This window comes from Siphateles boraxobius, unplaced genomic scaffold (genome assembly GCF_051911475.1).
Source record: "Siphateles boraxobius isolate OS27281-9 unplaced genomic scaffold, OSU_SipBor_1 6, whole genome shotgun sequence".
Lineage (NCBI taxonomy): Eukaryota > Metazoa > Chordata > Actinopteri > Cypriniformes > Leuciscidae > Siphateles > Siphateles boraxobius.
In genome coordinates this window covers 40,126,494-40,150,269 of record NW_027509186.1, presented here as the reverse complement: position 1 = coordinate 40,150,269, position 23,776 = coordinate 40,126,494, and the positions used below count along the sequence as shown (strand labels likewise).

General features: G+C 39.1%; 2 protein-coding genes across 2 annotated transcripts in view; both read right to left on the bottom strand.

Moving 5' to 3' along the window:
- Window positions 1–23,776, bottom strand: part of LOC143715460 (uncharacterized) — a 263,726-nt gene that overhangs the window by 100,375 nt on the left and 139,575 nt on the right. The gene's annotated exons all lie outside the window — the stretch shown is intronic.
- The window catches only part of LOC143715491 (uncharacterized), a 659,702-nt gene continuing 643,241 nt past the window's right edge, over window positions 7,316–23,776 (bottom strand). Inside the window, exons 2-3 of the mRNA XM_077207324.1 lie at window positions 15,341–15,579; window positions 7,316–13,220 (exon numbers count right to left, since the gene is read on the bottom strand). Of these exons, the coding sequence (XP_077063439.1) occupies window positions 12,046–13,220; window positions 15,341–15,431 (1,266 nt within the window). The 5' untranslated portion in view covers window positions 15,432–15,579 and the 3' untranslated portion in view covers window positions 7,316–12,045. The remainder of the gene's footprint in view (window positions 13,221–15,340; window positions 15,580–23,776) is intronic.

Sequence of the window (23,776 nt, the reverse complement as noted above, 5' to 3'; positions counted from 1 at the left end):
AATCAACATAGATGAAATAAATAAACAGCATTGTATTATGAAACATAAATATAAAACGTATGTTTTAGTTTTTGTTTAACTTATATTTAAGCGTCACACCGCTCCTCTTTGCTCACATGCTCTGGTGTGTGGCCTATACATGCATGTGTGCGTGCATGTGATGGAGGGGTGCGATTTTCGGATAATAATCATATAATACCCAGCGATCTTCGAATATTTTTTGCTTGAAATGCCCATCCTAGTCTGAGCAATGAGCAAGCGAACTATTGACTCGTTCTTCCGACCGGCGGCTAGTGTCCCAGTGCCAGTTTACTGTCACAACCGGATGGTGATTCAGAGGTTTGTGTGGCGAAAAAGGCCCGAACTCACCATTTTAGGGAAGACTGACTGCGAGAATTCAACTTGTTGAGGTAACGTAACGTTACTTTTAGGAGACAAACTCCATGAACTGTGAATGTTGCAGTCGCTACCCCAAAACTGCGTGGAACACTAGGTTTGCGCGAGCGGTATTGTTTGTAACTGAAATGACCGAAAGGTTACGAAGCACTTTGTTACTTAGCACTTTTTTATTCGTGAATGTATATTTTTTTCCTATTTGTACTGAGATGACAGCGATGGTGCTGTCGGTTTACCTTGTTGTTGCATCTTCAAAAGTGCACAATAAAATGTGACACTGAATTTAAAACAGCACATTGTAATTTCTGCATCTATTATCAAAGATTTTCATTAGTAATACAGTGGAAATTAGTAGAAATTTGAATATTTGATCAGCATGTTGATTTACGTTGTGTCCCCTTATATTTTCTGGTTGTGCCCCTAAAATTTTCAGTTGGGGGCCACTGTGCTGTTTTTCCATTACAAATAATGCTTTGTGTAGAAAGTAACTTTAGAATTAAACAAAAGAATCAGGTGATTCTGATAATAAATGTTTTGTCTTTGAACTTTCATTATACAAATCAAATTACACTCCAGAATTTTGTCAAAATTCTCCAAATTTTAGGGCTGTGCCGGTAAACTTGACAACTGCACCACCGCGGTTGTAAAGCGCCACTGCGGTGGTTGAGTAGCACCGGCGGTGGTCTCCCAAAACAAATTTTTTATATGGGAATGCTGTTTTACATGAATATTGTGACACGAGTGAAGCACAAAGGTTTTTTACAAAAGAAATAATAGGTTATCAATCAAATTTTACATCGCAGCCATGGAAATATCTGGATTCATGACGAATGAGAGAGTTGTGTGTGAGCCCATAAATTTAAGCTTTGCCGGCCTTGAATTCTGGTTTGCGATCTGGTCACTCGATTATAAGCAAATTTTACAATATTCAACAATTCAAAAAGAAAAGTAACCGACTAGCCTACTCTGCTTATTCCGTGTGTGTGATGATGTGTGCGTTTCTCTAGGCGCGTTCACTGCGAAGATGACGAGTCAGCATTGTCAACTTCATCCTTGGAGACCGACACTGACACAGCAAACACTAGTTTTCCTTGCTTCCTTGATTATAATAGTTTCTTCCTTTTAAAAAGGACTATTATTTTCGTATTCTTTACTGTGGTAAAGTAGAAAAACGCTGTAGGACACATTTTTACGTGCATGTCAAATTCTGTTTAACACAGTTTGTGCTTGTTATTAGACATGGTAAGGCGCATCAAGTTTATTTGTAAAACGCGTTTCACACGTGCGGGTGATTTTAGTTTTGCTTTCTCCGGCAGGCAATATCAAACATAGCCTTTCCCTTATGGAAGATAAAATTCGCTCTTCATACAACAGGTCAGAAACATGAAGATATCGGCAAAGAGATCAATGGTCTCTTTCCTTCTCGTGTCCCACATCCCTCTCAAAGCGCAAAGCGCAATCTTTGTGTGGAAATATTAAATGAATTTCTTTTTTAACTTTATTATATTAGCCTATTTAAGTTAGCAATATTTATTTCAATGCTTTACAGGCTTGAGTGTGTTGTGTCTTTGACGGAATAGCCCAAATAAACACTTTGTTCAAATAAACACTACATTTTTTTTTAAACAACCTGACACCGTCACAGATTTGTTTGTTTTGCCACCGACCAAATTGTTTGTCTTGTAACGTTAAATATAGCAGATTTCACCTAGCAACACAAATTAACCACATTAATTGACAGAAGACAGACAATAATGGTGAATCCCATTTCTCTCTCTTACCCCTTCCCCAACCCCTCCGTCTTACCCCTAGCCCTTGTCCCTCGAAACCGAGTGGTAAGCGCTACAGGTGAAAACATACAGGTCCTTCTCAAAAATTTAGCATATTGTGATAAAGTTAATTATTTTCCATAATGTAATGATAAAAATTAAACTTTCATATATTTTAGATTCATTGCACACCAACTGAAATATTTCAGGTCTTTTATTGTTTTAATACTGATGATTTTGGCATACAGCTCATGAAAACCCAAAATTCCTATCTCAAAAAATTAGCATATTTCATCCGACCAATAAAATACGTGGTTTTTTAATACAAAAAAAGTCAACCTTCAAATAATTATGTTCATTTATGCACTCAATACTTGGTCGGGAATCCTTTTGCAGAAATGACTGCTCCAATGCGGCGTAACATGGAGGCAATCAGCCTGTGGCACTGCTGAGGTGTTATGGAGGCCCAGGATGCTTCGATAGCGGCCTTAAGCTCATCCAGAGTGTTGGGTCTTGCGTCTCTCAACTTTCTCTTCACAATATACCACAGATTCTCTATGGGGTTCAGGTCAGGAGAGTTGGCAGGCCAATTGAGCACAGTAATAACATGGTCAGTAAACCATTTACCAGTGGTTTTGGCACTGTGAGCAGGTGCCAGGTCGTGGTGAAAAATGAAATCAGATGGAAGCATAAAGTGCTCCAAAATCTCCTGATAGCTAGCTGCATTGACCCTGCCCTTGATAAAACACAGTGGACCAACACCAGCAGCTGACATGACACCCCAGACCATCACTGACTGTGGGTACTTGACACTGGACTTCAGGCATTTTGGCATTTCCTTCTCCCTAGTCTTCCTCCAGACTCTGGCACCTTGATTTCTTAATGACATGCAAAATTTGCTTTCATCCGAAAAAAGTACTTTGGACCACTGAGCAACAGTCCAGTGCTGCTTCTCTGTAGCCCAGGTCAGGCGCTTCTACCGCTGTTTCTGGTTCAAAAGTGGCTTGACCTGGGGAATGCGGCACCTGTAGCCCATTTCCTGCACACGCCTGTGCACGGTGGCTCTGGATGTTTCTACTCCAGACTCAGTCCACTGCTTCCGCAGGTCCCCCAAGGTCTGGAATCGGTCCTTCTCCACAATCTTCCTCAGGGTCCGGTCACCTCTTCTCGTTGTGCAGCGTTTTTTGCCACACTTGATTAATGAAACAGGCTGGGAGATTTTAAAAGCCTCAGGAATCTTTTGCAGGTGTTTAGAGTTAATTAGTTGATTCAGATGATTAGGTTAATAGCTCATTTAGAGACCCTTTTCATGATATGCTAATTTTTTGAGATAGGAATTTTGGGTTTTCATGAGCTGTATGCCAAAATCATCAGTATTAAAACAATAAAAGACCTGAAATATTTCAGTTGGTGTGCAATGAATCTAAAATATATGAAAGTTTAATTTTTATCATTACATTATGGAAAATAATGAACTTTATCACAATTTTTTTTGAGAAGGACCTGTATATATATATATATATATATATATATATATAATATTATATATATACATATACATACAGTAGTCAACATTTGAAGTGGATCAAAACCTTTCATCAAAGTTATTATACATGCATTTTGAACAAATGCATCTTATGACAACTTTGATTAACTTTTTTGATCCACTTTAAATGTTGACTACTGTACATGCATACACAAACATATACAATTATAATAAATTTGCTTTTAAGAATCAAGCTAATTTATTTCACAAAAATGGTTCACACACAAATAGCATACACATGAATAATAAGAATATGATTAATACTGATGAATAAACAGTTTAAATGGCCCAGACTACACTGTTAAAAAAAACTTGCTGCCTTAAATTTAAGTACAATCAACCAGTCAATTCAACTTAAATTACATTAAACTGATTTAAAGGGGCTATGTGTAGTTTTTTAGGTATTGTATTATCTAAAATCAATATTTTTGTTCATAAATATGTCCTCAATGGTGTACCAATACCTCTGCCAATTGTCTGACTTATCCTCGTAAACGAAGAATTTATTATCTTTATAAACATGTGACGGGTAGGTCCACGGAGGCTTCCATGTTGTTCCGCCATCTTGAAAAACTATAATAGCAGAGAGGGTCAAAAAGTACTAGGCCAACGCATTTCCACAAGGCGTTTTCGTTCAGAGCCAGCGTCACGTCACTGAGAGCAGCAAAAACGGAGGAGCAGAACAGTGAGAGGCGCTTCACTGCCCCAGCAAGTTTAAAAGGCTGCATTGCACTGTTATTATTCATACTGTAACATTCATTTGTTCATCGTGTCAAGTTGCAGTTTGTTTGAAATAACAAACCTGTTCCCCCGAAGGAAAACTCGACGAAGTGCTATTAGAAGACATCCTGTCATAGCTTTTTGGTACATAACAGCTACCGTAGATGCAACACGCATTTGAAAAAGCGAGGCGCTGGAGAGCACAATTTGTTTGAATGCAAAATACAATTTCACCGCTAGATGGGAGAAATTCCTACACAATGTCCCTTTAAAAAAAATTGTTGAATCTTGTATAACTTTAAAGTAACTTATTTTGAGTTGATGTAAAAACCTTTGTTGTCATGATTTGACTGTCCATTTTTTACAGTGTAGCTTTTGTTAATACAAAAAAGTATATATATAAAAAAAATTATATATATTACTTGAAGTTTTCTTTGTATAATTTACTTGGAGTTAGCTTTAAAGCAAGCCACTCCTCCTTCTATGTTCATACAAGTATATGTTTTTTTAGCTAAAGGGATTCATTTTTTTGTATTTAATAATTTAGGGAAACGACCCAGTCTCTATGTGATGGGATTTATCTGACCTCAGTGACGTGAGACAGAAGACGGTTGGTTAAGCCAGTTTGTCTGCTTCCAGACCTGAGCCCCAAATCCCAAGTCAGGTCTGCCCCAAAAACGTTTCCAAATGTCTCTAACCCAGAATAAAACCTGCGCCAGAACAGGTTAGCCGTGTAGCGTAAGTTGGCATGGTGATGAACACAACTAATAACAATCCACTTTCTTGAGCCCAAAAAAGCCAGATTTGCTCAAACTTGTTATCAAATGAAACCGGCTTTGTGCAACAGGCCACAGGACGTTTTTTCACATTTTTTTATATATTAACATATAACTGATTATTGTTGTTTTTCTACATTTGTTTCCAGTCTCTATTAATTTTGGTGTTTCTTTGAGTAAGCGTTAAATCAACATATAAAACACAATTCTTGTGGCATTCATAGCAACACTAGTTTATTAATTAACTACACAAATTACCTAATGTGAAGGTAACACTTTACAATAACAGGACATGAATAATCATGTACTCTTTGGGTGCTCGAGCACCTGCCCTTTTGCCCCTTGGTGCCCAAAGTGCCCTTTTGTCAAGGCAAAATTTCCTCTCATTTTTTTGTAATTAAAGGCCCTTTTGTGGATGCCTGCCCAATCCAACTATTAGTAAAATTAATGAATAATAATTTAGCCGTAAATAAAATGACCCACATGATGACCTGTCACCTGACGAACTCATCCGGGACGATTCCTCACGCTGCACGAGCATTTTTTAATTTCGCGCGGCTACGCGCACTACCAGAGGATTTCTTCAACTCTGCGGCTGCTGGTAAGTGGTGTTTTATTCTCAGCGAAGTGATTTTGATGTTTGTTTACTTATTATTATTATTTTACAAGAACGACGTGAAGAGCATGCTGAGATGTTGATTATATTGCTGTGTGTAGGCTGTAGAAGTAACGTTAGCTTGCAGTTTGAGGGAGTAAAGTTTCACGGGCGTCGAGGGGTCTGGTCTTTTTATGTTATTTGACTAAAAACTATTATTTTACTTTAAACTATTATTATTATTATTATTACAGTATTTATTTAAAAACGTATAGTGCCATAAAAATTATCATCACAAATCTGGTAAGAGTTTAGGCTTATTATCGCTTACCAATATCTTATGTTTTGTGTGCAGAACCCTCTGTGAACATCTCCCCTAGTACTATTATATAGGCTACTATTATTATATTATAGCAGCCTGGGCAGAATCTGCAGCTTTACAGCAGGTCAGTGAGCTAGTGAAGGTTCCAAACACTGTCAGCAGTCTTTACATCTTGTCATGGTTACATAAAAATGATTTAATCAGCTAATATATCTCTATATGTTTGTTTTAATGTCTCAGATCAGCTCCAGCAGTATCAGCAGCAGCAGCAGCAGCAGTAACAACCACAGCAAAGACAGCAAACTCACTTAAGGACTTTAGTAAGAATGTACCAGAACAGGTATCACATTAATGTTAAAAATCTTGTAAAGTATTAATTGCTGTTTCTGTTTGCTTTGTTTTTATTTTCATTGTATAAATGTAACTCTTGTATTTGTGTAAATCAGTTTATGCCATGAAAATAGCCATAGATGCTGATATGGCATTAAATAAAACTATACTGTACGAAACATGGGCCACGTTGATTTTGTCCTACACAGTTTACTATAACAGCTGTTCTTTATTATTCTGTATAACAGAGAAGAAAAAGCCATCAGGTTGGGACAACTTAAGATACTTCAGTTTCTAATCCCAGAGTTATTAATAGGTGCACACTGCACATTAATTATTTTTTTAATCTTTTAAACGTAAAATTTGTCTTTTCTGTTCTGTTTCTTTTTCAAAACTGCATCAATGCATTTGCTACTGTATCGATACAGAATCATCCGTATTGATATATTACTGTATTGATATTTTGAGCACAGCCCTATTTAAAGCCTTGTTCCGCATGTGCTCCCTTTTATACTTTGAGCACCTGCCCCTCCAGAGGTCTCTGCACGGCCCTGCTCTCCATCCCGACATAAGACATGATGATACTGTTCATCAGTTCTCTGACTCTTTGAAAAGCCACACAACATCATTCAACTGGGCTGAATACTTGTTGTAGTACATGTGTATTTGATAGTAAGTTTATGATAAACCATGAGCTGAAATTGGTAAGTAGTTAACAGTGAATTAATTATGATGTGCCCCCTCAAGTAAAGTCATGACACAGTCATGCATTAACAAGTCATTACTCTATATTAGTGTATGGCTAGTTAATTATTTAATTATGATGTGCCTCCTCAAGTAAAGTCATGACACAATGATGCACTTACTCTTATTGTATATGTTTATTCATATTTTAGTTTATGATGTGTCATCCTTATTCTTTTACACCCATGGTACCAAAAACAAAGATACAAATTGTGTAGTTCTTTTATTTTTATACAATTAAACATATATGGACTTAAAAGAAAGCACAAAAATACCTGTAAAGACACACATAAGGCACATTTACATGCAAAATAGGGCATAAGCTAATGCTAATCGAAGTATATATACATTTAAACAACTAAAAATACAGTTAATTACTGTACGTAACCACCTGAAAACTCCCAAATACAACATACATACAAACATGTCTTTAATTATTAATTCTGTCTACCAAAGCAGTCAATATTTATGAGATTAAAAGGCCAACATTACCATAGGAACACAACTAATGAGCCGAGCGAGCACCGAGGGCGCCACTAAACAAACCCTACATACTGTAGTTTTGGGAAGAAAAGTAGCTATTACTAAACATTGGCCTACATTAACTATAAAAATCAGAAAACGGTTTAGTTATTAGTCTATTTTCCACAGTTTAAATTATGGCAGTATTTAATTATATGTTTAATTCAAATTTAGATTACTTCTTATTTATTCTTGTGGAGCATGATTGATTTAGTTTACCCCTAAACGTTAATTAATGCATGAACTATCAAAAATGTAAGAACATGTTTACGGCTACTGTTATTCATGCATGAATCATTATGACTCCTGTGATAGTTAAGGATCGCTCTCCAGTGATTCATGATTAGTTCATGTCTTCAATAATCATGAGTAGGGTTGTAACAGTAAGAGATTTTCACGGTATGATAATAGTCTCGAAAATATCACGGTTTCACAGAATACAGTACTAAACAATCATTATTATTATAATCATCAGCTACCATGACCCTTAAATTAATCAAAACATAGGGTTTTTTGGTTGAACATATGGTTTATTAAAAGAAACTTTCTTAATGAAAAATAAAAACTTATGGAAGGTCTATTTTGAAAAAAAAAGAAAAAAAAAAAGCTGCACAACTCCCATTTGAACAAACATGTCTAATCAATTGAATTCATAAAAACTAACTTATTTTTATTCTTAATTTATTAATTATTATTTAAGATAATTACAAGATAATAGTCATGCATTTTATTTCCTCAGAAATTCTGGGAAATTAATTTTTTTCTGGATTCTATGATTTAATACAAATATATTACTGAAAATACAATCAGATAAAATTTAACTTTTGTTTGTTTGCAGATCTGCACAACAGATGTTTACTAAATTAAAACGGACAAAAAAACTATTATTTCTTAAAGTTGAAATAAACTTTATTATTGTTGTTGTTATAACTTTAAGTTGGCTACATTCTATTGTACAAAAGTAATATATTAAGCTAAACAACTTTTATTTTGACAGGCTGTACTTAAACTCCTATGAGTTTCAGTCACAGTGTATTTGACATGATTCATTTAAATAAAATTATGAAACGCTCTTTTTGTTCTCTCAGAGAAGCTCTGGATATGTTGATGTGTTCACATCCTCAAATCGAGTGAGACGGCAGGCGCTTTAAACACCATGAGCGTCACACATACTTGAGTATGTACCAGGCGACAGGGCGCTGCTCATTCAGACACACAGAATATAGATTTACAGTATAGCAGTTTTTTTGCACTGTATATTAATAGACACTCATATAGCGATTTGATTTATTGCACAGCTATATTTTAAATTTATTCATCCATCTATCAAATTTTACGTGACATCTGGGTTATATTGTAAATTCCCTTAGCAACATGGAAATAATACAGCCGTAAGTTATACATGGATCTTTATCTGCAGGGAGGGATGGTGTTCGCGAATAATAGAGAACATGTTCGACGTATTTCCTCCTTTTGTAGCCACTCATTGTCCACATTTCTGGATACAACTGGATATCCATCTTCAAGGAAAACCCTCGTTTCGTTTTTCGGATACCCTAAGTATTCCCACACTGCAGATTTTAACTCTTTTTTCGGCGGGGATAGAGATTAGAATTCGCAGCCTCGGTCTCAAATGTTTTCTCCGCTGCACGTGTATAGGTGGAGTATAAGCAGTCAAGTGGAAAGAAGTTGTATATGCGCAAGTGAGATCTTGCTTAAGCAAATGTTCACAATATGATAATCGTACATGTCAAAATCGTGATAAACCGCCATACCGGTATACCGTTACAACCCTAATCATGAGTTCATGTTGAAGTAAGAATTATTTCAGGAATTTGTACATGATTATTCATGCCCTGTTATTGTAAAGTGCTGTGAATCTAACAAAACGTCTCGGTTACTAACATAACCTCGGTTCCCGGGGATGAGGGAACGAGGATTGCGTAAGGCTTAGCTTACGCTATGTGAAACTCCTTTTTTCGAGAATATTGAAGCAATTTTTTTAAAACGCAGTGCAGCTGAACAGCATAGATGAGCGACTGGCTCGGTCATTGGCTGTGCTGCGGCAAATGCATAAGCATATGGCGAGGCGGCTCTGAAGCGTGAACCAATCGGGTAGCTTCGCGCCCTGGCACGTCAGAGCCCGACAGAATGGGTGTTCGGCCATGGCATTCAGGCTTAATCGAATGAAGCGATTCCCTGATCGAAGCACAGTAGCACGGCGGGTCACGCAATACTTGTTCCCTCATCTCAGGGAACCAAGGTTACGTTCCCAGTGTGAGCCGAAGGAAAGCTTGATACTGTGGGAACAGTGCTTATGTGCAGGGGTGCATACTATTTTGTGGGCACATGACCAACATATGTTATGTTTCCAGCGCGAGCTGGGGAAACAGACAGAAAAAAGCTCATTTTGTGCTTTATTTGAGTCGCCGTAAAACCGGCATTTGTTTGCAGGTGTGCTTGTTTTATAACAGACCCATTTATTGCAACATTGGTATTTCCAGCCACCTGAAAAGAGGGGACTGGGAAATCTAATAAAGGCTTTTTGGAGTTTGGTCTGGCCTCAGCGGAACTCGAATTCTCCCTCTTTCTTCCTTTGACTTGGAAGGCTTACAAGGCTGGGGGGGGGGGGGTCCAGCACAATCTTGGGTCGGTGTCCCCATCTCATGACGGACTTCAGCCGCTGGGCGAGGCTGGAGGACCGGAGGCGCTAATATCACCTGCTGAGGAGGCGGCGCCTTCTTGTGGCAGCTTGAAGCAGAGCTGGAAAGATTCGGGGAAAAAATGGCGCATAGCCTGCGAGGCTTTCTGAGCTTCGGTATAGCGCTCCGCAAAGCCTTTGACTGCTGTGCCGAACAGACTGGCAGTGGAGATAGGGGAGTCGAGAAAAGCTGCCCTGTCTGCATCCTTCATGTCAGTCAAGATTAACCATAAGTGCCGTTCAAGCACCGTCATCTTCGCCATGCTTCGTCTGATCGCCTGGGCTGTTGACTTTGTGGCTCGCAGGGCCAAATCCGTGGAGCTGCACAGGTCCTTAAAAGCTTCCGGTTCGGGTCCAGACTCGTCCAATGTGTGGGGGAGTTTGGCTTTCCATCCAGCAGCAGTGGGCAGGCAGAGGTGTGCGGCCACCGCTTCCTCGAGGGGAGGAATCGTCTCGTAACCTTTTTTCTGCAGCGCCGTCGACAGTAGAGAGCGTTGAGGAAAAGGAAGGCTTTAAACGCGCTGAATAAGGTGCTTTCCACGACTTAGTCAGCTCGCTGTGCACTTCTGGGAAGAAGGGGGCAGATCTCTGCTGAGGGGCCCTGGTAAGTACCCAGAGAAGCTCTGTGTCAAGGTTCTCGTGTTGCTTGCGCTGACTTGAGTTGACTATGTGGGGCCGGAAATGGAGCACGCCCTCTCGTTGCATTCAGATACAGCAATGGAAAGGCTGTCATCCTTCTCATCCTCCTCGTCTGATCCACCGAAAGAGACGAGATCGGCCACTTGAAGAGAGGGACGTTGGTCTGCCTGTGTGAATAGGACTGGCGAGGGAGTCTCTTTGGGAGAGAGCGAGGCACGCGTGGACTGGATCGGTATGTGCTCGCTTGCATCTGTCCGCTCTGGCATCCTTGTGCGCGGTTCTTTTTTTTGCGCGGCTCAAGCTAAGGAAGAACAGGAAGCGGGTCGTCATCGGTGAAAACAGACAATCGAGCCTGCAGGGTGGGGAGATCCATCTCGTTACACTCAGGGCAGCCACCCTTGGCGAGAAACAGGAAGCGCAGAGAATGTGACATCTCCGCCGAAGAGAGGGCCTCTACACGAAATGCAGTTAGAACGAGGCATTTAAAACAATGCCTCAGAATTTGCCCTTTTAGAAAAAGGTGTGACACGCCGGCGAACACAAGATTTTGCTTAAAAGGATATAGCGCACCCGATGGCACAGCAGAACAGCGGGCTGAAGGCGACGTGAAGTTGAAGCCGGCATCCACAGATCTGCGAGGCAGGGCTTGTTCCGCTGAAGGCTTTTCGACGGCAGCAAGAAGAGCTTCAATTCCAGAGATCAGCGAAGTGGTGAGTTCGCTGAAGGAGATAAAATCTGAATGCCATGGCCGAATGTGTGCCTATATAGTCATAGGCCATGCCCATTCTGGCTGGCTCGCCATAGGCTTATGCAGTTGCCGCAGCACAGCCAATGACCGTGCTAGTCGCTCATCTATGTGTCTGCTCTGCAGCTGCACTGCATTTTAAAAAATTTGCTTCAATATTCTTAAGAAAAGGAGTTTTCCCATAGAGTAAGCTAAGCCTTACGCAATACGAGAGACCTCTCGAAAGGGAACATTTTCTCACTATGACACAGAACAATGCTTTTTAATATGAGTCCCTAGATTACTTGATTTGGTGAAACTCTTCCCACACTGAGTACAGTAGTACGGCTTTTCTCCAGTATGAACTCGCTCGTGTGATTTTAGAGAATCAGACTGAGCGAAACTCTTCTCACAATATGAGCACTTGTAAGGTTTTTTTCCAGTATGAATTCTTTGGTGCCGTTTCAGATAGGCAGCTGTAGTAAATCTCTTCCCACAATCACAACACACATGATCTTTCACTTCATTGTGCGTTTTCTTGTGCTGTTTAAAACAGAACAGCCGAGAAAAACTCTTTCCACAGAGAGAACACACATAAGGCCTCTCACCTGAATGAACTTTTAAGTGATCTTTTAGATTTGATGATGAAATAAAATCTTTACCACACTGATCACAGTTAAATGGCTTTTCTCCGGAGTGAACATGCAGATGATGACTGAGAGTTGATGAACGAGAAAAGCTCTTTCCACATTTAGTGCATGTATACGGTTTCTCTCCAGTGTGAATTCTCATGTGTGTCTTGAGGTTTCCTTTCTCTGTGAAACTCTTCTCACACTGAGAGCAATCGTACGGCTTCTCTCCAGTGTGAACTCGCTTGTGTGATTTCAGAGATTCAGACCGAGTGAAACTCTTGTCACAATATGAGCACTTGTAAGGTTTTTCTCCAGTATGAATTCTTTGATGCTGTTTCAGACATTCAGCTCTAGTAAAGCTCTTCCCACAGTCACAGCACACATGATCTCTCACTTCATTGTGTGATTTCTGGTGCTGTTTAAAACTGTCCAGTCGTGAAAAACTCTTTCCACAGAGAGAACACACATAAGGCTTCTCATCTGAATGAACTTTCAGGTGATCTTTTAGATTTGATGATGAAATAAAATCTTTACCACACTGATCACAGTTAAATGGTTTTTCTCCAGAGTGAATGTGCAGATGATAACTGAGACCTGATTCACCAGTGAAACTCTTTCCACACTGAGTGCATGTATACGGTTTCTCTCCAGTGTGAATTCTCATGTGTGTGTTAAGGGTTCCTTTCCGTGAGAAACTCTTTCCACACTGAGTGCAGGTGTGCGTCTTTTGGGGTTTTGTTCTCTGAATTGTAAAGTTACGATGTTCCTCCTCCACTTCATTCAGTTCTTGTCTTTGCTCTTTCACTCTCACCTGGTCTAAAATACACAGAAATACAGTTTGAATCAGTTCAAGTGAACCATTATTTAATAGCAGAAAGCAACAGAGATCAAATCTTTCACCTTTTGTTGTCATTCACTTGTTAATGTAGTAAAAATATGTTTGACAACTAGGGCTGTCACGATAACCGCTATATTGCAGTACAACGCTACTGACAAGCCAACCGCAGAGGAATGCAAGTAACCGCAGCAACCACGATATTTGCGTGTTTTCTTTTTTCATAAGGCTATACCCTTCTTGTTTTGAACTTCATTAATGTGTATTGAATGTTAAATAAGTTAATAATGATAACAAGACTGTTTTTATCATGGTGATTTGTACAAAGGCTTCGAGGATTTGCACTTAAGCCTAAATAGACTGAATGGGAGAGATTGACTGAGCGCGTGCAATTACATGCGTCTGTCTTTGAGGTCAAGTCATATATATTCGTGAAAGGGTTGCCATGTCCAAGAAAAGCGAAATATTTGTCGTGTCATCGTTTTAACGTTTAAGGGTATTTACCATGAATGGCATCAGTGTCAGCGCTGGTCAGCATCCACAGCGTGAGGAAGCCACGGCAAACAAAAATCAGCGAGTCATGCATTGAATCAATGCCATTGGTCTCTATTAAGTGATGCTTCAGCAGCTAAATGCATTGCTGGTCAGCTGAGCCTTGAAAAGTGGAGCTCAAAGTTAAAAATAATTAACACCTCATTTCATTACTATCTTTTAATGAATTAGCGTTTTTCAAATGTGTTCGTTGAATGAACGGTTTAATGATTCATTCAAAGACAGTCCATTGCCGTAACAATGCGCTGAGTGACAGCCTTTCAATGCGCAGAGACGCTGTTTAGTTTCGGTTACATTGGTTACTGAAAATGTAGTTGTTTTTGTGCATGCTGACCACATCATAACACTTATTTATATAGCAACAAATAAATATAAATAAATCAAAATAAATAAATAAACGGCGATGATACCGCATACCGCACTATTGAGCCACTCAAAATTACCACAAGGGAAAATCCTTCACCGCGACAGCCCTATTGACAACTGCTAATATAAAAGGTTATGATCATTTGGATGTATTACTCTAGTTTATCATCCATATTAGGGCTGCACAATTATGACAAAAATCATAATTGTCGATTGTAATTGCAAAAATTGTTGACACACACACACACACACACGTACTGTCCTAAGAATATGACTACTGATATATATTTTGGGGTTATGGAGACAACAATTAGTCTACCATGGTGATACACAATACTTTAGAACCGTTAAAGAAACATGGAAACGGCTCCTGATAAATAGAATGAACATCATACTGCATGCAAAACACATGACGTACCAATAACGTGATTTATTGGTATTTGACTTTTATTTAGGCCTACTAATTTACGACGTTGCATGCTCGTAATTCTTTTGCGCTTTAGTGAAGTGATACAGCGTGCATCGGCGCATTTGCTCATGCAATTAAAGAGTGCACGCTACAGGCACAGTATAATGACTGACAGGACACAAAAATTGGTTTTTCTGAGGTGAGAGACTTATTTCGTAACAAATTATGAAAATAAAAATAGAATAATGACACTGACAACATCTCATTTGACTGCATACTGAATCTGACAACATCTCATTTGACTGCATACTGAATCTGGACAAAGTGTTTTTTTGTTTTTCTAATTTAAAACGTTACAATGTTGCATGTAGTTTCTTTCACGCTTTATATAGTGAACCTATAAAGCGCGCTCCGCCGCATTTGCGGGTGTAATTGTGTATAGAGGCTGACAGGACAGGAAAGTCTAAAAAGAGAAGAGACTTTTTATTTTAGCGTAGGCCTACACTAACGTCTCCGGTATTTCCTATTGTGCTAGGTTCTCTGAAGTAATCATGATTCGCCTCTTACAGCGTAACATGCTCTCAACACACCACCCAGAATAATGTAAGTGGTTTTAATAGCCGCTTTGAACGATTACGTAATCGTGCCATTCATAATCGTAATCGCAATTTGAAATTTGATTAATTGTGCAGTCCTAATCCATATACTGCTTATTAAATCACATCTACCAAAGCAGTCAACAATGAAGAATCAAAAATGAACACCAACCTATTTGTTCCTCAGTATCTTCATGTTTTATTCTGGATGGTTCTGGATCACTCATGTCTTCAATCTCCTCTTTAATAAACTCCATCTTTAACAGTCACACAGATTTCAGCTGCTACTCCTGGAGTTTGTCCTTCTCTTGTAGGATGATGGGAATATTCCCAGTATTTATTGGTGAATTGTTGTGGGAGGGGCTTCACTGCAGGTGTGAACTGTGATCACTGTTTTTATCCAATCTGCATTTAAAAAGTACAGGGTCATCATGTTAAACTGAGCTGCTGAAAAGCCTCTTTGTCTCCAAAAGTTCCCTGTTTTCAGCTCATTCGTTATGGTGATGTCTGAGATCTTCTGTAAATTGGCACATTAAGCACATTTTATTAGTGTCAACAGACTGAAACAATCTACAGCATCATCACCTTTAACTTCAGTTCTTGTCTTTGCTCTTTAAGTTGTTAACATTAAGTTGTTAGAATGAGTTCTATAGGATAAATGTGAATTTTCAAGTGAACCCTGATTTAATAACGGAAAACAAGTGAGATCTGCTTATCACATATTATATTTTTGATGTACCAAAGGTTAGTTGCCATCCTCTTGTTAGCCTAATAGTCAAAATGTAAACGACAACTGCTGTACAAGATTATGATCTAAGTGCATTTATATTCCTAGATTAATTGCTTATTTTTCACAGCTCTAATGATTGGCTTCTAAAAATATATTAAGCATTTTAACCAATTTTAACCAAACAACCTAATTTTGAATATGATGTTTTTTGTAAAAGGTAAATATAATTAAACAAGAGCATCTGGTTATTCAGATAATAGGCTAAATGTTTTGTCTTTGAACTTTCATTATACAAATCAAATTACACACCAGTGAATTGTCAAAAATGTCTCGTAAATATTTAGCAGATTTCACCCAGCAACACAAATGAACCACTACTGCAGTTTATTGACAGAGGACAGTAGGGCTGCATGATGTATCGTTTTATCATCGATATCGCAATGTGTGCATCCAAGATAGTCGCATGGCAGGATGTGCGATGTCAAGTATAGGTATCGTAGTTGATCCGCATTCCGCAATTCATGATCAGTAAAGGCCAGCAGCTCCCCGGCCCGTAACGCTTGTGATTCGCGGATTAATAGCAAAGTTTAACCATCATAGAGTATAGAGTGAAAGTTTATCATTTGCATGTGTTTTTAAGTGCTGTCAGTTCAAACATCAAGCGCAAGAAGACTATAACTTGTGCGCTGTTTTATATGTGCGCACACAGAGCCGGGCAGACACAAAGTTCAGTGCTCTTTCTTTCTTACTTACTTTAAATTAGTCCACCCCCCAAGATTTAGGTTATAAACATGAACCTCGTCTGAAAGGCAAAGGGTAGGTATTGCTGTAATTTATAGTAATATTTTCAGAATTACTAGGAAGTCTAGTTTCAAATAGGCTATAATTATTTTGAAGTGTTTGTGTTAAATGTAACAATATCAAGTGTAAATGATAGATCACATTTGAGATTTGTGCTGGCTACTGTATACAGGCCACCGTACAGACTATCAAAGGATTTGCTGACTTTCTATCAGAGTTAGCACTGGCTGTAGATAAAGTCCTAATTGTTGGTGATTTTAAAATACATGTAGTTAATGAAAAAGATTCACTGGGATTGGCATTTAAATACATTATTAACTCTATTGGAATTAGACAACACGTGTCAGGACCTACTCATTGTCGTAATCATACTTTAGATCTAATATTATCACATGGAACCAATGTTGATGCCGTTGAAATTCTGCGGCAGAGTGATGACATCTCAGATCATTATCTAGTCTTGTGTAAACTTAATTTCCTAGGTATTTATTTGAAACAGTGGCTAAACTAATAAAAAATAAAGCTTCAAGCCCAGACGTTTCCAAGCAACACAGCTGTAATGACTTTATGAACTTCTTCACTTATAAGATTGATAATATCAGGATGAAAATTATAAGATATGAATTATAACTATGCAACCCTCTACTTCAGTATCACATTAGGAAGTGCATTGTAGTCTCCCTGACGAAAACGTTTATTCATTCCTTGCTATAAGAGAGGAAGAATTTTCTAAACTCGTTAAATCATCTAAATCGACAAAATGTATGTTAGACCCTATACCGACTAAGCTACTGAAAGAGATGCTTACAGAGGTCATAGATCCTATTCTTAATACCCTTAATTCATCTTTGTCATTAGAATACGTAGCCTACCAAAAACTTAAGCTGGCTCTGATCAAACAGCTTGTTAAAAAAACGCAACTTGATTCTACAGAATTAGTCAATTACAGGCCGATTTCGACACTATCGACAACAACATTCTTTTAAATAGACTCAAAAATGATTTTGGCATTAGTGGAATTGCACTACCAGGGTTAAATCATACTTATCTGACTGTTATCAGTTTGTAGCAGTAAATAAAGAAATGTCTTATCTATCGAAAGTTCAGTATGATGTACCGTTGAAGGACCGTTGCTGTTCACTCTGTACATGCTACCCTTAGGAGATATCATTAGGAAGCATGGCATTAGTTTTCACTGTTTCCTGATGATAAGCAGCTCTACATTTCTTCACACCCTGACGAAACTTACCAATTCACAAAATTAACGAAATGCATAGCTGATATAAAAAAAACTGGATGACTAGCACTTGCCTACTACTTAATTCTGAAAAAAACAGAGATTCTAATTATTGGACAAAAAACTTCCTCACGTAATAACCTAGAATACTGTCTAACACTTGATGGCTGCTCTGTCAAGTCCTCGTCATCGGATAGGAACCTGGGTGTGCTCTTTGATACCAATCTTTCATTTGAAAGTCACGCGTCAAATATCTGTAAAACCTAGGGCTGTAACGATACAACAAACCCACGATTCGGTTTGTATCACGATTTTTGACCCACGATTCAATACAAATCACGATTCTTTTCACCGGGGAGAGAAAAAAAAATATTTGTATCAAATAACAATAGAAAAACCTTCAGGTAAATCTATATTTGTGAGTCTTCATTTTCTTTTGTTTTCCTACTCCAGTTCTTGTTAAAACTCACTAGATATGTTTATTCTGTGAATTTGGGACATTTTGTGTGAAATCATATTTATTTCGTCCATCAAATGTGTGCTTTCACTTTAATAGAGCTTGAGTAGCGCAGCAAAAATAGACTCTGCGCCGAGACCCCCGCCTCACCCCTAAAATCCACTGGATCCGTCTACGGCGCGGAACGTCAGCGTCGCGGATGCCGGAGCTAAACGCGGCCATTATTATCAATGCTCTTAACAGTCCCTCCAGAAAAACGCGATTATGCGATCGCTGAATTCAATGCATAATCAGCCAAAGTCCGCATATTCATGCGGGGGCCGTATTTTTTCAAATACGCCGCACTTTCGCCGCATAAATTGCCGATTTCCGTGCAAAATATGCGGGGCTTGCATGATTTCATAATCCTCGCATTTTCGTTGCAAAAAAGTCACATATATCTTAGCAGAAAGTTGAAAAATGTTGCGTTTGCTTCACACAAGAGCAGCCGTTTCCCCCTGTTTCAATGGGAACGTTATGAAGTGACGCAATTACGCGACGGGATAGCTCACAGCTGAAGTTATTGCAGAGGCCAGACAGACTCACGGAGGCATTTGGCATCTCACAACTCGCTCTTTATTCCCAAATCAAACTCGTACTGTCTGTCACACGTTCTACCGTCACATCGTTACTTAATAAACAAAATAAGATAAAAGAAGTAGCATCAAACAGAAATTACCCGCACACATGGGGTGTTCGAGGCGCACATATAACACTGCAGACAGTTCAACAGGGAGCGCGCAGCTCTGAAAGGGGCCAAACCTTATTAACACTCGTTACAGTCTGAAATAAAACAAGATGAGAAATTAAATATTCCCAGCACTTTCTATGATGTAGTATGCTTGCTTATAAAAGGAAGTAATAAGAAATGACTCTTTACATTAAGGTAGTAGCCTAGTGAGAACAGGGTGTTGGGGGAATCACTTTTTTTCTCTTTTTCATCAAACCGCAGTTTTTGCAAGTTCCCGCAATTTTTGCAAGTTCCCGCAATTTTTGCAAGTTCCCGCAATTTTTGCAAGTTCCCGCAATTTTTGCAAGTTCCCGCAATTTTTGCAAGTTCCCGCAATTTCATCGCATAAAATTGCATAAATATCCCGCATATTCCATCGCATTTTTAAAGAAAACGGGCCACATAATCAAGGATTTTTGCCCGCAACAATCACTAAAAAACTCCGTGTTTTTCTGGAAGGACTGTCTTAAGTCCACCAAGTGCGGACGCAGCGCGTCTCAGAAGCGTCTCAAAAGCGTCCCAGAAGCGTCTCTCCGCTCCGCTCCACAGAGAATAGGTAGCAGGTCTATTTTCGCCGCTTGCCGCGTCAAGCAGCACAGAGCACATCGTACCGGGCAGGAAGTCAGACACAGAACGGCATAGAGGATCCGGTCGATTTTCAAAATAAAACACCTTGTAGAAGCACAAAGAGGAAAATTGAAAAAAAAAAATCAATAAGGTAGCACAACTGTTCGCTCCTGAGCCAAAAGAGGACAAATGAACAACAAATAAACAACGCTCCGATTCTGAGGAAAAATGAAGTCACCAACGCTCCGCTGCTGAAACACGTCTGAGATGCTTCCAGTGGACTTTGACGCCGAGCTAGGGACGCATCAAAAACGTGGCGCTGACGTTCCGCACCGTAGACGGATCCAGTGGATTTTAGGGGTCACTGCTGCTCACGCGCTTGCTCCTGCTTTCGGTGATTAACCGAATTAACCGTTTTGATTAACATGCACGCCGAAAAAAATACGAGCTGCTGACGCTTGCAGTGTGAGCCCTTATTTACACTGCACACATCTGCGGCACATTACAGCTCCGACAATGTTTTATTCCGGCCTCTACGCGGTGCCAACTCACACCAGGAGCAGGGGCGAAAATTTCATCAAAATGTTGGGGGGGACAATAAACAAACAATTCTCAAGAGCAATTTCTGAAGGGGACACAATTAATACAGGCAAAATTGTACTTGCAAGGATACATGTACACCGAGGAAAGACTTACTACTATTATTAGTGTAGCATGGAGACCGTTCCATTATCCTTCTTCTCAAAGTTTCTTTCTGGTTTAATGAAATAGCTGACTAAATTGACCAAAAAATTCTTCAAAACCATAAATGTATGGTTTTGAAGAATTTTTTGGTCAATTTAGTCAGCTTTTTCATTCATCAAGCCACCAAAATACAATGGCATTTTTTTTACATACCTTTAAGAACAACCGAATGAAGCCCAGTGTATAGTGTATATTGTGTGTATAGATAGATAATGTAGAAAAAGTGACACAATTTTATGCAACTGAGATGACGGGAACCATGTTTTATTTACTACGGAAAAGTCGATTGGGCTCATAGACCCCATAAATGAGGGTTAAAGTAGCATTTAGATGTTTTTACACAGACATAAATAATATTATGACGTTTTAAAAATAAAATGTAAAATATTTTTATTTGAAATTATTTAAAACATGAAAAGATACTTTAAATGTGAAATTAAAACCGCCAGAAGGAGGTAGTAAGTCACTGTTAATGAGTGAGTCATTGAGATTCATTCAACTGATTGTTCAAAAAGCTGATTCATTCAGTAAGGAAACACCTCGCTGTGTTTTTTCTCAGTGCTGTGGCTTAGTTTTCAACTATTTTCGTTATAACGTTATAATCGCTAACATAGCAGACTACATCAGTGACAAAAGTAGCTACATTGGTTCACAAGTACACAACCATATATTTGTTTTTTGACATGATTTATTAATGACTCAGCATCATCTATATTAAAGAGAAAATAATCACTTCATCCGATGTTGAAAGTGAATAAAATAACTGACTTACTGGAGTTCCACAACTACTCAAAAACTTTGTTCATCTCTCCCGCCACCGGAATGTGTGTGTGTCGGTGGTGAGGTAAAAGGGGCGGAGGCAGTGGACCAAAGCACTGTGAGGCAAGGGAGGGGGGACTCAAAATGTTTAAAACGTTTTTTGTTGTTGCCCCGTTTGCATTTGTATTATTTTATTTCTTAAACAATTATTGTAAGAATATATCATTATTTTATTTACAACACACATATTTTAATGATATTTTAGGGGGAACAACCTTCAGATAGGTCCTGACCCCCCCGCCCCCCGCGATTTCCGCCTATGACCAGGAGCATTTCAGAAGCAAAGCAAATGGATGCGCGAGAACACAAGATTTGCCTGTCGGACGTGTTTTTTTTTTTTTCGGGTTTCTACTAAGGTGTGCAATACAACTGGGAGTTTGCACAGGGTGTTTATTTTGAAATTGACAGAATTTTTTTTACTTTTATTTTGTATTTAAGGTGCGGCTTGGACGCGGCATCCGTCAAAAATAGACTAGACGCCTATCTTCAGCCAAACGGCGCGTAGAGACGCTTCTGAAACGCGCCGCATCGCAGCTGGTTTAAACCATAGACTGTAAAAAATATGGACAAAGCATCTGTGACGTCACCCATAGACTTTCTGAAGAACGGTTTTGAGGCCGTTTATAGGGGGTGTGGACGGCGCCATCTTGGAAAATCTTTTCAGAAAGGATACAGAGGTGGTATGATGTGTTGTGTCAGATCATGGCCGAGACGTCAAATTTCAGGAATTCCACTCGGCGCAGCCCGATATCAGCTGTCAATCAAGCTGTCAATCAAAGTTAACCACACCCTTATTTGTCATACATTTTATATCTAAATACGATCTACACTAACGAGTTAGAAAAAAATAATTCACCCCCCTCACAGTTGTCAGGCACATGGAACCTATCGAAAAATACAATAAAAGTCCATGGGACCAACCTGTTAAAACATGAATTTATGCTGTGAAAACGGACATTTTAACATGGGGGTCTATGGACATTTGCTCCCTTTTGGGACCTGCCCCTAGCGGATTTTCGATATATTGCAGTTTTTTGCACTTCCGGGTAGGCTTCATTTTTCAGATTATAATGTTGCCGCTTGGTGTAAACACAGGCATTGACTAGAGTGGTCGCGATCAGCTCCTGTAGCCGTGTCGCAGCTTTAACGCGCCACAGACGTGTGCAGTGTAAATAAGGGGTGAAACGGCTGTTACAGGAAAAATTAAACTAGTTTTGTGGTGTAGATCTACGTATTTTATTATGTTAACTTCAAATAATACTAATAGTAATTTAAAGATGTGGTATTGGATCTGGACGGGAAGGAAAAGGAACATACTCATAAGGAACATAAGGAAAAGTTGTTTAAAACCACAATTAACGCTCTAGTTTCTATAACTTTCACTTAGGAGCAAAAATCTGCCTTTAAATTTGAAAGAAATAAAGATTTGACATTTATTGTGATAATTATCGATATCGACTGATATTAAAAAAATTATCGTGATAATATTTTTTGCCCATATCGCCCAGCCCTAGGTGGAACTATCATTATCGGCAAAAAAACACACTGATAGTTTTTCCGGGTTGCGTCCGTTGCTGGAGCGGCTGAGAACTGTGCGCACTCATTAGACAGTACGAGCGCGCTGAGAAGAGACTGCTGGCATTATACAGAGCGAGAGCGACCTCTAGAAGCGGAATAACAAACTATTACTGGCTGAGTTGTTTACGTTTAACACGTGAGGCTGCAGAGAGAACACGCTGCACAGAGATCGCTGACAATTCAGATGTGCATTTAAAACAGACAGCGAAACAGTAGTATACAGAACACTAAAGTACATAGTGCCATGTCATTATGAAGTGATTCATTTGTTGAGGCCATCCTTAAAAATATTCTTGTTTGCCGTAACCCGACCGACCCTGTCAATTTAGGACCGACCCAAAAACATATTTTTCCCCTTTTAGTCCGATCAACTTGTCGATTGTAAACTTGTGTTAATACCGACCGATTTTTTTTTACTCTTCAAACAACTAATACAAATTCAATAAAATAATATTAATTACACTCACCTAAAGGATTATTAGGCACACCAAACTAATACTGTGTTTGACTCCCTTTCGCCTTCAGAACTGCCTTAATTCTACTAGGCATTGATTCAACAAGGTGCTGAAAGCATTCTTTAGAAATGTTGGCCCATATTGATAGGATAGCATCTTGCAGTTGATGGAGATTTGTGGGAAGCACATCCAGGGCAAAAAAGCTCCCGTTCCACCACATCCCAAAGATGCTCTATTGGGTTGAGATCTGGTGACTGTGGGGGCCATTTTAGTACAGTGAACTCATTTTCATGTTCAAGAAACCAATCTGAAATGATTCAAGCTTTGTGACATTGTGCATTATCCTGCTGGAAGTAGCCATCAGAGGATGGGTACATGGTGGCCATAAAGGGATGGGCATGGTCAGAAACAATGCTCAGGTAGGCCGTGGCATTTAAACAATGCC